Source organism: Ovis aries, chromosome 6 (assembly GCF_016772045.2).
Source record: "Ovis aries strain OAR_USU_Benz2616 breed Rambouillet chromosome 6, ARS-UI_Ramb_v3.0, whole genome shotgun sequence".
In the NCBI taxonomy this organism is placed as follows: domain Eukaryota; kingdom Metazoa; phylum Chordata; class Mammalia; order Artiodactyla; family Bovidae; genus Ovis; species Ovis aries.
This window is the reverse complement of record NC_056059.1, coordinates 33,693,573-33,706,494: the sequence shown is the minus strand read 5'-3', so window position 1 is coordinate 33,706,494 and position 12,922 is coordinate 33,693,573. Positions and strand designations below refer to the sequence as shown.

Here is a 12,922-nt window from a genome sequence, read left to right as displayed (position 1 = left end):
TTGCTTTTGTGGCTATGAAAGGTGTTTATTTCTTCCAGGTATATTTTATAGTAACATATATGTCTTGCTTTTTATTGGGGAAAGTACAACCAAAGGGGAGGTGAAGCTACAAAAACATCCCTGAAAAGTTGACATTCCCCACTACTTTCAAGAAAGGAGGCAAAATATATACTACCAGTGCTTGGTAGTTTATGATTCAGGTAATATATCAATTCATAAAAATCAAAGTAATCAACTCATCTACTAGAGAAAAGTGCCAAGAGAAAGAAAATTTCATATTAGATGTGTTTTTCCTTACTGATAAAACCTATGATTGTCACTCTGGACTATGTAATTATCAGGGAGTTACTGGTAAATGCCAGGCACTATTGGGAGCGGTGGATTCAGCATAAAAGAAAGCAAGCAATGTCCCGGACCTTATGAAACTTTTATTTTAGTTGGCTTGGGTGTAGAAGTAAGTAGGCATCAAAGTGTCTATTCTTGAATGTAACACATACAGTATTCTTCATTGTATGTGTTACTTCCCTGATTGAGAAGCTCATTAGTAGGAAACCATAAACCTTATTCAGGAGGCAAGTTCTCAGTATCAGTTACCCAAGAGTTACTCCTGCTACAAGAACTCTGAGCAGTGATAATTTGGGCTCACTTTAACATATTTTCATATACATATGTTATTTACATTCAAATTATGTTATTTTCAGTAACCTTTATGATTTGTTAAAATACTCTTTAATATTAACAATTTTTCTAATTAATAACTTTTTTCTAGCTAGTTATTAGGAATTATTTCAATATTTATTTTTGTTCAGGAAAAATTCTCATTGTAAAACAATATTTTGAGTTAAGTAGAGAACATTTGCAGAAAAATATATCTTAAAATCAAATACAATAATCAGTCATGTGCTAAGTTTTAATCTCTGTGATAAATTAGGAAGTCTTTGCCTGATAACATTTTGGCAATTACCAGCATAGGTCACACACATGAAAACAAATTCAGAAAAAATTTATTTCTGATTGAAACATGATTCCCCTCCTTGTTAATTCTATCATTGTTACATCCTGTCTCAGTGAAAATTGGGCTATGCACATTGGCATAATTACTGTATGTCCACTTTGTATCAGAAATCAGCCAATGTTTAAATGTAATAAAAACCCCTAAAATCAGGATAAATCTTCCAGTTAATGCTTTCAACCATGTTGCAGTGGAGTACATGTGGATTTTTATCATAGCTTCGTATTGTCCTTTCTTCGATGCAGTTATATGCAGTGTTTGCACTACATATATTAAATTACCAATAATAATATTTTCAAAAAGTTTTTACTATGATTTGATTTTATAGCAAATATTATTTTGTATGTAACTATTAGTGAAAAAATGTAATATTGTTACCTTCACTTCCATATTCTCTCTAAATTAAAAACCAAATGCTTTATCAAAAGAAAGAATATACTTACACATAAATGAAGTTGTATCATTGAGACAAATGCAAAAGGACTATCTATCAAGCCTAAGAAAGGAAAGTGGAGAAAGAAGAAATTGGAATGAGAGGCTGGTGTGACTGGTGAATGGATCACACCATTGATAAAGAAGGAGAGTCGTTTTTGTTTGTTCTTAATTAGCATCATAAGATTTTTCTTTCTTAGTGGTATGTAAAATCATGTGTTTTAAAATCAGTCACTGTGAATTCAGTGAAATGCAGATCGTATGCTCTATTGATGAAATGAGAGGAAAAAAATATAGGGAAGTAAAGAACAGATTTTAATATAACTTCAATATTGACTTATTAATCACTAAATTTGCCATCCATTCATCTTCTATTATGAACTCTAAGGAAAGGTAATAAAATAACTGTTTGAGAACTAAATTGTCTAAAACTTAACATAATTATATTAGCTTGTAGAAATTTAATTCTGCTTTTGCAAAAGATGCGGCTAGGTATATGCACTACAAGCTCCCTCTGGGCAGCATGATCCCTCTGAATCACTGCAGCCAAGTGTGTGTGCGTGTGTGTGTGCGTGTGTGTGTGCGTGTGTGTGTGTGCGTGCGTGCGCATGCGCGCACCAAAACACATTTGGAATTAAGGGGGTCTTTCCTGTGTTTGTCTACACAGAATAAACTATATACTTAAAAATGTAGGCTTTTAGAACTGGGATAAAATTGAATAAATTTTAGACTTTTTCAATATCTAATCGTTGACTTCCATTTTTGTCATCTCTTTCAATAGGCTCAGAAACAACGCCCAGAAAAATTCATTTGTTCATCAAAGTTCACACAGTTCGATAGCAACATACACAAGATTACAGTCTTTCACTGAAGGTTCAGGGTTCTTTCCATTATGCCAAATTATACCATGACAAACACACACATACTTTCACAACTAAACCCTTCATTTTCTCAGTTGGTAAAAAAGTTAGCATTCAAGTAAGTTCCCTTCAAAAAAAAAAAAAATAGCCTAGTCATTCGTGGTTACACCCCTTTCCCAGAGATTACCAATGTCCAATAACTTGTTGATACAAGAGTATAAGGTTCACAACCACTTGCTTAAGTTGGAGACAACTCTGAGGAGTCATCCTAGCTTCAGCTCTTCCTCTGGGATTACCTGAGATAGATTAATTGCATAGAGTTTAACTTCTGCCTCTGCAGACCCTGCTTTCTTCATAACCCAACAGGGACTCTACTTATTTTTGTTGCTCTCATCAAGATAACTATTCTTCAGATGTAATATTAGGTATTTTATACAAGGTAGTTCATTGAATCTTAACAATAATTCTGTACACAGATACAGGTTTGAAGATAAATCTTTCTCTCACAGATGAGGTAACTGAAGATTTGGGAAAGATAAGTGACTTGCCATGGTCACTTAGCTAGAAACTGATTCTGGTTGACTTTCCCATTAGACTTCAAAGCTGCCTAAATGGAGGAGCTGGTTCTCTTATGAACAGTGCCATTTCCCATTATGTAATGTAGAACCTTGCTCTCAGTAGAGGTCAGTAAATATTTATCAGATCAGCAGAGGAACACTTCTGTGTCTGACCACAAATTCATGCCACTAGCCCCTGAGCTGTGCAATTGCCCATGTACATCATGAGCCCTGGACTTAATGATGAACATCTCAAGAACTAAAAAGAAAAAAAAAGTCTAAGGTGTCAAAAGCAAATTATGGGGTTTTTTTTGAAAAAAGGAATGGATGATTTAAATATGCTTTTTAAGAAATTGAAAGGTCATTCATTTTGTTTCTGTTTATGGTAGATGCTCATGTATCTTGTAGGTATCAGAATTTATACCAGAGAACGAGCACTGAAGCTGCCTGTGGGATTGACTTATTTGATCCCTTTCTGTACATCTTATTAAAACTGCATATTCAATTTAATGTAATATCCCAGGAGGGTTAAAATGACCACATAAGGAAAATGATGAACATTTCCCCAAATGTAATGTTAAAGTAATGGAAAAGAAGTTTCCACTCCTCAACTTTCATGGGCAGGCAGGCAGGCAGTCAATCAGTTCAGTTGCTCAGCTGTGTCCAACTCTTTGCGACCTCGTGGACTATAGCACGCCAGACCTCCCTGTCCATCACTAACTCCCAGAGTTGTTTAATCAAACTCATGTCCATTGAGTCAGTGATGCCATCCATCATCTCATCTTCTGTCATCCCCTTCTCCTCCTGCCTTTAATCTTTCCCAGCATCAGAGTCTTTTCCAATGAGTCAGTTCTTTGCATCAGCTAAAGATATATAAATTGGAATATTTTTATAATGAATTTAACATTGTCTCTTTTTTTTCTGAAACAAACTCTTTTTCTCAGAGTATTTTACTCCCATGGTTTTTCTAACATTTGGATGTGATAATAAGCATAGTGTTTGAAGAACTGTCAATCAGTAAGTGATTCTATGGTTAAGTAAGCTAAGCATTTTATAGAAGTCAAGTCACATAGATGAAGAGAAAATAAAATCTCACATTTCTATGTTGGTCCAAACAACTGCATTATGGAAAAGAGACAAGAAAAAGCCAAAATTTTTTCTGAAAAATGAATCAAAATATTTCATTTTCTTACTCCCAAGAAAAGTTCCAAAACATCTTCTGTAAGTCATACAATGCCTCCTTCAAACAACCAGATAACCAGCCTATGTTTACTGCAGATCAATGGAAGAGTTAAAATGGCAAATTAGAAGTAATGGAGAGGATCTAAGTTAGCACAAATCAAAAACTGCAAACATTAAAACATTTTTTTTAAGATATGATTAGCAAAATGTCTCAATCTGAAATCCCTAAGTATAAGGACACCTGTTAAGATCCCCTAATAGACCTCAGTTTTACAAAAAATTTTAGAGGTTCATCTCAGTAACAATAATGTAGAAGCACCAATTTAAGTTACAGTGTGGTTCTGCATGAAATTTATTTTAGACAAATGTGATACATTTTAGAAATATTCCCATGGGAATACTGGGAGAGAGGATGAATTGGTGTTTAATCAAGCAGACTGTAATCCTACACTATCTGTAGAATATTAACCCACTGTGCTTCAGTTTTCTAGTCTGTATAATGGAAACTAACAGAAACTACCTCAAAAGACTCTTGTGAGGGATATATATATGTAAGGGCAGGAGAAAAATGCTTGTCATATAATACATCCTCTATAAACATATCAAGCAGAGAAAATTTTTCAGCAAATATTTATTAAATGCTTAATATATACCAGAGAATTGGGTCAGAGGCTTAGACCGGATATAGGAGAAGCAGTTGAGCTGAGGTTGCCTCTTTGTGGTGTATCAGCAAGGACTGAATTACAGGATATATGAGGAAAAACAGAAAGCAAAGGTGATTTATAGGTATTGGCCTGATAATGATACCATTATTGAGAAGGAGAATTTTGGGTTAAGAATAAGGTGCAGAGTCAAGATCAAGTTTGTGTGTGTGTGTGTGTGTGTGTGTGTGTGTGTGTCAGACTAGGAATCTTAATTAGTCAAAGTGATGATGTCTCAATAAGTAAATTAGGGCTCAAAGTAGAGATCAGGCTTGGAGAAATGGCTTTCTAGGGAACAATGAAAAGTTGAGTACCGAAAAACTATGCCATTTAGAGGTCAAGTACACAGAGATTTTCACTGGCCCTTCAGCATGTTTTGTACTAGCTTATTTCCTTGGGCCCTATTTTCCTCTCTCAACTCTTTCTCCACTTTCCCCATCTTCTTTTAGCAACAATAAATCTTTCATTTTTGCCACCAGAGCAGTAATCCAGCTAGTCAGTTTCTAGCTGAGTATATTTTTCTAAACCAAGACAGTGCTTTCTTCATGAGGAATTCTGGTGCCAGCTTGTAATCTTTGCTTCCCTTACCACATGATTTGATAAGCTATGTCTTATTCCTATCATTAGCGTATAAACTTCTTGTGAGAAGGAAGATGGATGTATACTCATGCACCCGATTTTGATTAATAAAATGCATCCAAAAGTCTAAATGAAACACATGCTGAGATTTCTTTTAACTGTTTTCTGTAGGTCATTGGAGTGACCTTTCATTAGTTTCTTAGATTTTTAGGTTATCACTCTGCTGATACAAATTATTATATTGATAACTCTGAAACACTGAGCACACACTCATATAAATATAGTATGTTAAATCCAGCAAAAGATGCAAAGCTTTATATATTGATGTTCATTACTTTTTAAAATAACATGTATTCTCTGAGAAAACTGAATAATTTAAATTTAGGAAATTATGTAAACAAATTTCAAAATGCCTTTTTGTTCATCTCTGAAGAGAAATGAGCTATCAACCTGTTAAATGACATCAAGAAACCTTAGATGCATATTATTAAGTGAACAAAGTCAATCTGAAAAGACTACATACTATATGATCCAAGTACATAACATTCTGATAAAGCAAAACTATGGAGATAGTGGTTGCCATTGGTGTGGGGAGAGATGAGTAGGCAGAACACAGGGGATTTTTCAGGTGGTGAAAATACTCTGTATGATAATATAATAATGATTATATGTCACTATAAATATGTCCAAACTCATAGAATGTATTACTCCAAGAGTGGACCTTAAGGTAAGCTGTGAACTTTGGGTGATTATGATGTAAGTTCACCCTTGGTAAAAAGTAACACCATTATGTTGCTAATGAGGAAAGTTATGAATGTGATGAGGGCAAAGGGTGTATGAAAAATCTCTATACCTTCCTCTCAGTATTGTTGCCAACTTAAAACTGCTGTTTAAACAAGTATTTTAATAAATGATTCTTAGAGCCAAGATAATTAATAGTGGTTAAATCATTCATTTGACCACTATTTATAGTAGGATTGTCCTGGGAAATTTAATCTAATGGAAAAGAGAAGATAATTCTATTGGTGTTTTTCAAAGTCTGGTTGAAAACTTAGGGTTTTGGAAGCAAATGTGAAAACCACTCTGTATTCTGTGTGTATGCTGTGAAGGTACTTTTTTGAAGGCATCTTTTCTTTTCCATATCTTTACCACAGGCTACATATCGAAATCGAATTGTGAGCCAAAATCTCAACACAAGGGACAGAAAAATAATGCATACTCCCACCGAGGACCATTTTAGATACCCAGCAGCTGACCAGGCAAGCCCCTACAAAAGCAAGACCTGCCAACTCCCCAGTTTATGTCTCAGCAGTCTTTTGAAGGACAAAGAACTAGTTGAAGTTATCAAACACTCAAGAGGAACTTATGAAACCCTCACAACAGAAGTCACCCAGAATTTACGGGCCACTGTAGGGCAGAACTCTATGAAGCCAGCAGCTAAGACGGAAGGGCTCGCCACGTTCTCAGAGAAACCAAAGGACCAAGCTGCTGCAGCCCGGCAGCATTCAACCTTTACAGGAAGGTTTGGACAGCCGCCAAGAGGGCCAATCTCTTTACACATGTACAGCAGGAAAAATGTTTTCCTCCATCACAATTTACACACAACTGAGCTGCAGACTCTGGGCCAGCAGGACGGGTAATGAAATCCCCCTATTCCTGTCTCTGGGTAGGATAAGATGGTTAGTGTTTCTCGTGCATAGCTCATGTTCATATTTTCATGTATTTCTTATTACTTTTTAGTTTTAGTTATAAACAAAGAATTGTACTTTTTTTTTTTTTAGAATGAGGGTTCAGGCATGTGAATTGAATTAGGTTTAATAGCTTTGGAGACTTTATTATCTATATGTAAAATAAATGAGACCATCTCGCTGTTTTATACAGGCCATGAAATTTATCTTTTATCTTCATCAGTCACTGATATGCATTGAAGTTTCAGAAGGTAATATCAAATAGCACTCTGTTCACTTAATGGTGTTACTGTGAAAATAGATGTGAGGAATAAATAGATAAAGGAATTGTAAGAAATTTTAAATTACATAGTTAATAGAAAGAGAAAAAGAGGGATCTTAAAGTCTTATATTTGGTAGTGTATTTATTTAAGAATGAAGCTTGCTTGCATGTAACCCAGAGATGCATTTGTCTCTCTATTACATACAGTCAAGCTTATCTTGCCATATGATTATGGGGGAAAATAGTATTTCTTTTATCCTCTAAATGTTTAGTTCACACTAGTTCACAAAGGATTTCAGACTGAGTAATTGCTAGCCAAATAGAGGATGACAGCTCTGATCTTTGAAAAAATTTGCCTTTAGTTTTTGCTATTGATGTTGAAGTACTATGACATAAGACACTGAGGTGGGAATGTTGGCTAAATTTTGTCAAATGATGCAGAAAGCATGACATGCTACACTCTTTAAGTCACTGTCTTGGTTCTATCATCTTAGTTTTTTTACAATGTGAGGAAAGGAACACTCTAAGACAATTATTTTACTTCACCTTCCTTGTATTAGTGTATTTTTCACTTAATTTTTTTTATCTGTGCCCAGTTTTGCTTTATATACATTAACCCATATCAATGGCCACATGATGAATTGAGGAACAGAAAGTCAGTTTCTTGGTAGCCCAGTTTACACTATTTTGTATATTCAGTCATCTAGATTTACAGGAAAAAGTAAAATATGTGGAAACTTTGGTGATTTGATCTTAGAAATAAATCTCTGACAGGAATACTGAACTCATTTGATGGCAAATATGTCTCTTTAACAAACAAGGTGTAATGTTTTATATGCAAATGCACATGAGATAAATAATTTCTTTATGTTTAATTAATAGAGCTATATGAAGCTATATAAATAAATTAATAAGTATTAAATGACCAGTAGGAATCAGGGCAGCAGTTTTCTTACACAAAGATAAAAGCTAATTACTGAATCCATAGTAGGCATAGTTTATGTGAATTGAAATTGTCATACCTACTGCATGATCTGAGTCCCTTGCACTCTAACAGACAGAATTCATGAAATGAATAAAGGGACTGGGATAGCCATTTTAGCATGGCATCTGACAAATCTGCTAAAATTAAAGCTATGCTGAAATGCATCTCCTAAAGCAGAAGTATATTTGAGCTCTGGGGAAAAGGCATTAGATATCCCCTTGCTAGCTTTAACTATTAAATTCTGACCACTTTTCAAACTTTGATTAGAATTGATAAGAGTAAAGAGTTTAGTGGATACACTGTACTTATAATTTTGGTTTTCCAAAGGAGAACACATGTGCATCCAAGACAAATGTTTGCCAAATGTTTTCTTTCTTTGTGTATTTGTAATTCTGCCAAAAGAGAATAATGCACACTGCAATTTGCTTGGCTTAATGACACTGCAATCTAAAATTCCCACTATACTTTACACGTTATAATAATTCATTCAGATAGGCATTTTGGGCTGAACAGTATTTATGAAATGATAGAAAAATTATGATTATTAATTGTGGAATTCAGCTTCATTTGTCCTGAAAGTTGGTGTGTGTTACTAGAGTATTTGAAGTCTGTAAATAAATTAGCACGGTAAAATAATCAAGGATTTTTTCCCAGGATATGGAAGAACTATGTATCACAAATAATGTTTTTGATTTGGACTTTTGGAGTTTATAGTTTTGCTTTCCTGGAAGATAGACTTTTGAATTATACTTTGTAAAAATAATCTATTTAAGAAAATCTGTCATTTAATAGACATTTTAAGAGATGTTTTAAATGCTAGTATTTTCTTGAAAAAACCTTTTTTAAAGCTGAAACATTCAAAAAGAAAACTTGGATTAAACAGTTCAATTTTAAAAGGAAGGATATTTTTTGGAAATAATCATCTTAAAGCTGTTTTGTATCAGTATTTTCAGCATTGTTATAATATTATTTGTAATACTAAGTGTAACTCAGGCCTGGAGAAGTTGTAAGCCCACTATGCTAATGTACATCAGTAACTGTAAAACAGGGGATCTTTGTAAGTTTCTCTTGTGTATATAGAGTACTCACATGGGCATTCTTTCAACAAATTGATTTCTTTGTACTAAAATCTCTAGTTTTCTAAGACAGTTCCATGTATAAAAATGATTTATACATTTCTCCAAGGCAGTACATATCCAAAGACATGACACCAGGGGGAAAAAGTGCTTGTTTTTCTGACGGAAGCAGTTGTCTTTTCTTTCTTTTCCTGTTTCTTCTGTGCATGTGTATGTGTAGCTAAGCCTAAGTAACTCTGTAAAATTTCTGCTGCAGATTTTCTCCTCTGAATTTAGAATGTGTTTTAAAGGACACTTAAGAAGAGATATTCTTTGAGAAAAAGCTGTTTCCACCTGAAATAAACTGTCTTCGTTTTTTAAATTATTGGACCATGCAACTATATTTCTATGAACTCAGTGATTCTGTTCGAATAATTGTATATGCTAACACAGTCACAGCAAAATTATTCTCTCTCAAACTGTATTTTCTTATTTGAAGCGCCACAGTCTTTGTGCAGGTGACACCATGAAACTAGCTGTGGTGCTAAAGGTGGGAATCTATCAATATCAATATGCTCAGGGTGAGGACTTAGGGCCACACATCATTTAAGTTGTTTCGTTTTGTTTTGTTTTGTTTTGTTTTTACTGGTTGAGATATAAATAAAAGAGCCAGCCACTAGTCAGCAATAAACATTTGTAGATGTGCTCATATTTACTTAAAATGTTTACAACGATTTTCTTAATTAATGTGGGTTGATGACCTGTGTTTCACACCTTGTATTTTCCAAGATTTCATCCTAGCCTGTTGTCATTAATTTTCTGAGTGTTACTGAATTCAAAGTAATTAATTGAATTCAAAGAAAACTTCACATTTTGTTTCACTGATCTCATGTGTGTTTCATAGGGATACTACTTCCCCTAAAAAGAGGTAAGATTTTCTTTTTATTGTCATGTATTTAAGGACCACATCCCCCAAGATAAGTGATTCTAGGCCACTAGTCCTCCCACGACCTTTCTTAGCCCCTTAGTTACTCAGAGTAGCAGGAGCAGTCTGGTGAGTACAATTTCTCCACAATTGTCCACATCCATTATCACCTTTCTCCTTTTTAAGAAGTAATAACCCAGTGTTGTGGGTAACCTGGAATACTGGGTGTAGTCTTGTAAACTTTATTTTGTTCCACATTTCTACTTTCAAAACTTTAAATTCCAAATATCTATAGAAGCAGAAAGTGCTCCAAAATAGCACTTACAACTCCACTCAATCACCATGCAGGTCAATGAGGAAAAAGAAAGGAAGATGACTGTTGAAGTGCAGTGTATGATTGCCCTTCTCATCCCTAAATCACACTCCTCATGACCTGAGACTTTTCCTTGGTGATATATCCGTTTAGCATTAATTCATTTATCCTAGTATTTTGATTGCATTCTGTGACTTGATTCTATTTAGGCCTTATTATCAGGTTTTTATTAATAGTATTTTTTTTTACCCCAAGAATTAATTCAATCAGAGATAAAATTTCTTTGATAATTTACTCCTCCTAGAACTGGAATTTTTTTCCCTTGTTCTTTTTCCATGTGCTAATTTTATCAATGCCAACACTAGGCTATGTCTACACACACAGCAGGGGTTATAGAAAATATGAACAATCTGGGTTCTCATAAAAAGCTGAATTGCACCATAGTATAAAAGAAGACAACCAGCTACCAATCAGCTAAACCAAGAATCCCACTTCTCAAACATTATACATTAGTTAAGCACTAGTCACTCAGTTGTATCCGACTTTTTGTGACTGCATGAACTGCAGCCCATCAGGCTCCTCTGTCCATGGGATTTCTCAGGCAAGAATAATGGAGTGGGTTGCCATACCCTTCTCCAGGGAATCTTCCAGACCCAGGGATTGAACCTGGGTCTCCTGTATTGGAGGCAAATTCTTTACCATGTAAGTCACCAGGGAAATATCCTAACATTATACATTAGTAGTGCCAAATTTTTATCTTTTATATCTCAATTTGTGTCAAGTTCTTTTACCAATAGTTAAACCGCAAGCATATCTACCAATTATTTTTTTACAATAAATTCGATCTTGCTCAGAATCCACTTGCTCAGTACCAAGTAGTTTAGCCCAGAAGTATTTGTCAAAGACACCATTTTCCAGGTGTTTGTCCATGAAAAAAGAATGAAGGCAGTTCATTTCAGACCTGAAAAATTCCCATAGAAATTAAAACAATGAAAATTCTGAATACAGAGTGGGTTTCTTCCACCTAAGTAATCTATAATGTGAGATCTCATGATTCCTTCTAGAGAATGTGTAGTATAGCCCCATTGACTTCACTAGTTTAATCTAACAAACATGCTTTTTCCTCCTGAAAACAAAATTAGAGACAAAGAGGTTTCCACATCTTAGCAGCCTTTACAAAGATTACCTCATTCCTTTGGTAAGCTCAGGTCATTGTTACAAAATGCCATAGACTGGGTGGCTTAACAATAGACATTTATTTCCCACAGCTTTAGAAACTAAGACAAAGTTGCCAGCTGGTTCAATTCTTGGTTTACAGAGAGCTATGTTCTTCTCCTGGAGGAGGAAATGGCAATTAACTGCAGTATTCACCAGGAGAATCCCATGAATAGTATGAAAAGACACACACACACACACACAAAATATATATATATTACATCAGAAGAAGAGGGTCTACACCCCCAGGTCTGAAGGTCTCCAATATGCTTCTGGGGAAGAGAAGAGGACAATTACTATTAATAATAGCTTTAGAAAGAATGAAGCAGCTGGGCCAAAGCAGAAACAATGCTCAGTTGTGAATGTGTCTGGTGGTGAAAGTAAAGTCTTCTGTAAATAACAGTATTGCATAGGAACCTAGAATGTTAAGTCCATGAATCAAAGTAAATTGGATCTGGTCAAGCAAGAGATGGCAAGATTGAGAATCAACATCTTAGGAATCAGTGAACTAAAATGGATGGGAATGGGCCAATTTAATTCAGATGACCATTATATCTACTAATGTGGGCAAGAATCCCTTAGAAAAATTGGAGTAGCCCTCATAGTTAGAAAAGAGATTGAAATGCAGTCCTTGGGTGCAACCTCAAAAGCAACAGAATGATCTTAGTTCATTTCCAAGGCAAACCATTCAACATTACAGTAATCCAACTCTATACTCCATTCATTGATACCAAAGAAACTGAAGTTGACCAGGTCTATGAAGACCTGTAACACATTATAGAATTGACACCAAAAACAGATGTCCTTTTTCATCATAAGAAATTGGAATGCAAAGGTAGGAAGTGAAGAGGTACCTGGAGTTACAGGCAAGGTTGTCCTTGGAGTGTAAAATGAAGCAAGGCAAAGGCTAACAGTTGTGTCAAAAGAACATGCTGATCATAGCAGACACCCTTGTCCAAAAAACTAAGAGATGACTTTACACATGAACAATCAAGATGCTCAATACTGAAATCAGCTGATTATATTCTTTGCAGCCGAAGATGGAGAATTTCTATACAGTCAGCAAAAAACAAGACTTGGAGCTGACTGTAACTCAGATCATGAGCTCCTTGTTGCAAAAGGCAGGCTTAAATGGAAGAAATACAGGGAAAACAAG

At 34.9% G+C, this 12,922-nt stretch overlaps 1 protein-coding gene across 4 annotated transcripts in view; it reads left to right on the top strand.

Annotated features, from left to right (window-relative positions):
- The window catches only part of CCSER1 (coiled-coil serine rich protein 1), a 1,491,420-nt gene extending 1,481,725 nt beyond the window's left edge, over positions 1-9,695 (top strand). For all 4 annotated transcript variants that reach the window (XM_060416879.1, XM_027970872.2, XM_060416881.1 and 1 more), the window contains one exon: positions 6,478-9,695. In XM_060416879.1, the coding sequence (XP_060272862.1) occupies positions 6,478-6,963 (486 nt within the window). In that variant the 3' untranslated portion in view covers positions 6,964-9,695. The remainder of the gene's footprint in view (positions 1-6,477) is intronic.
- Positions 9,696-12,922: the final 3,227 nt, after the last annotated feature.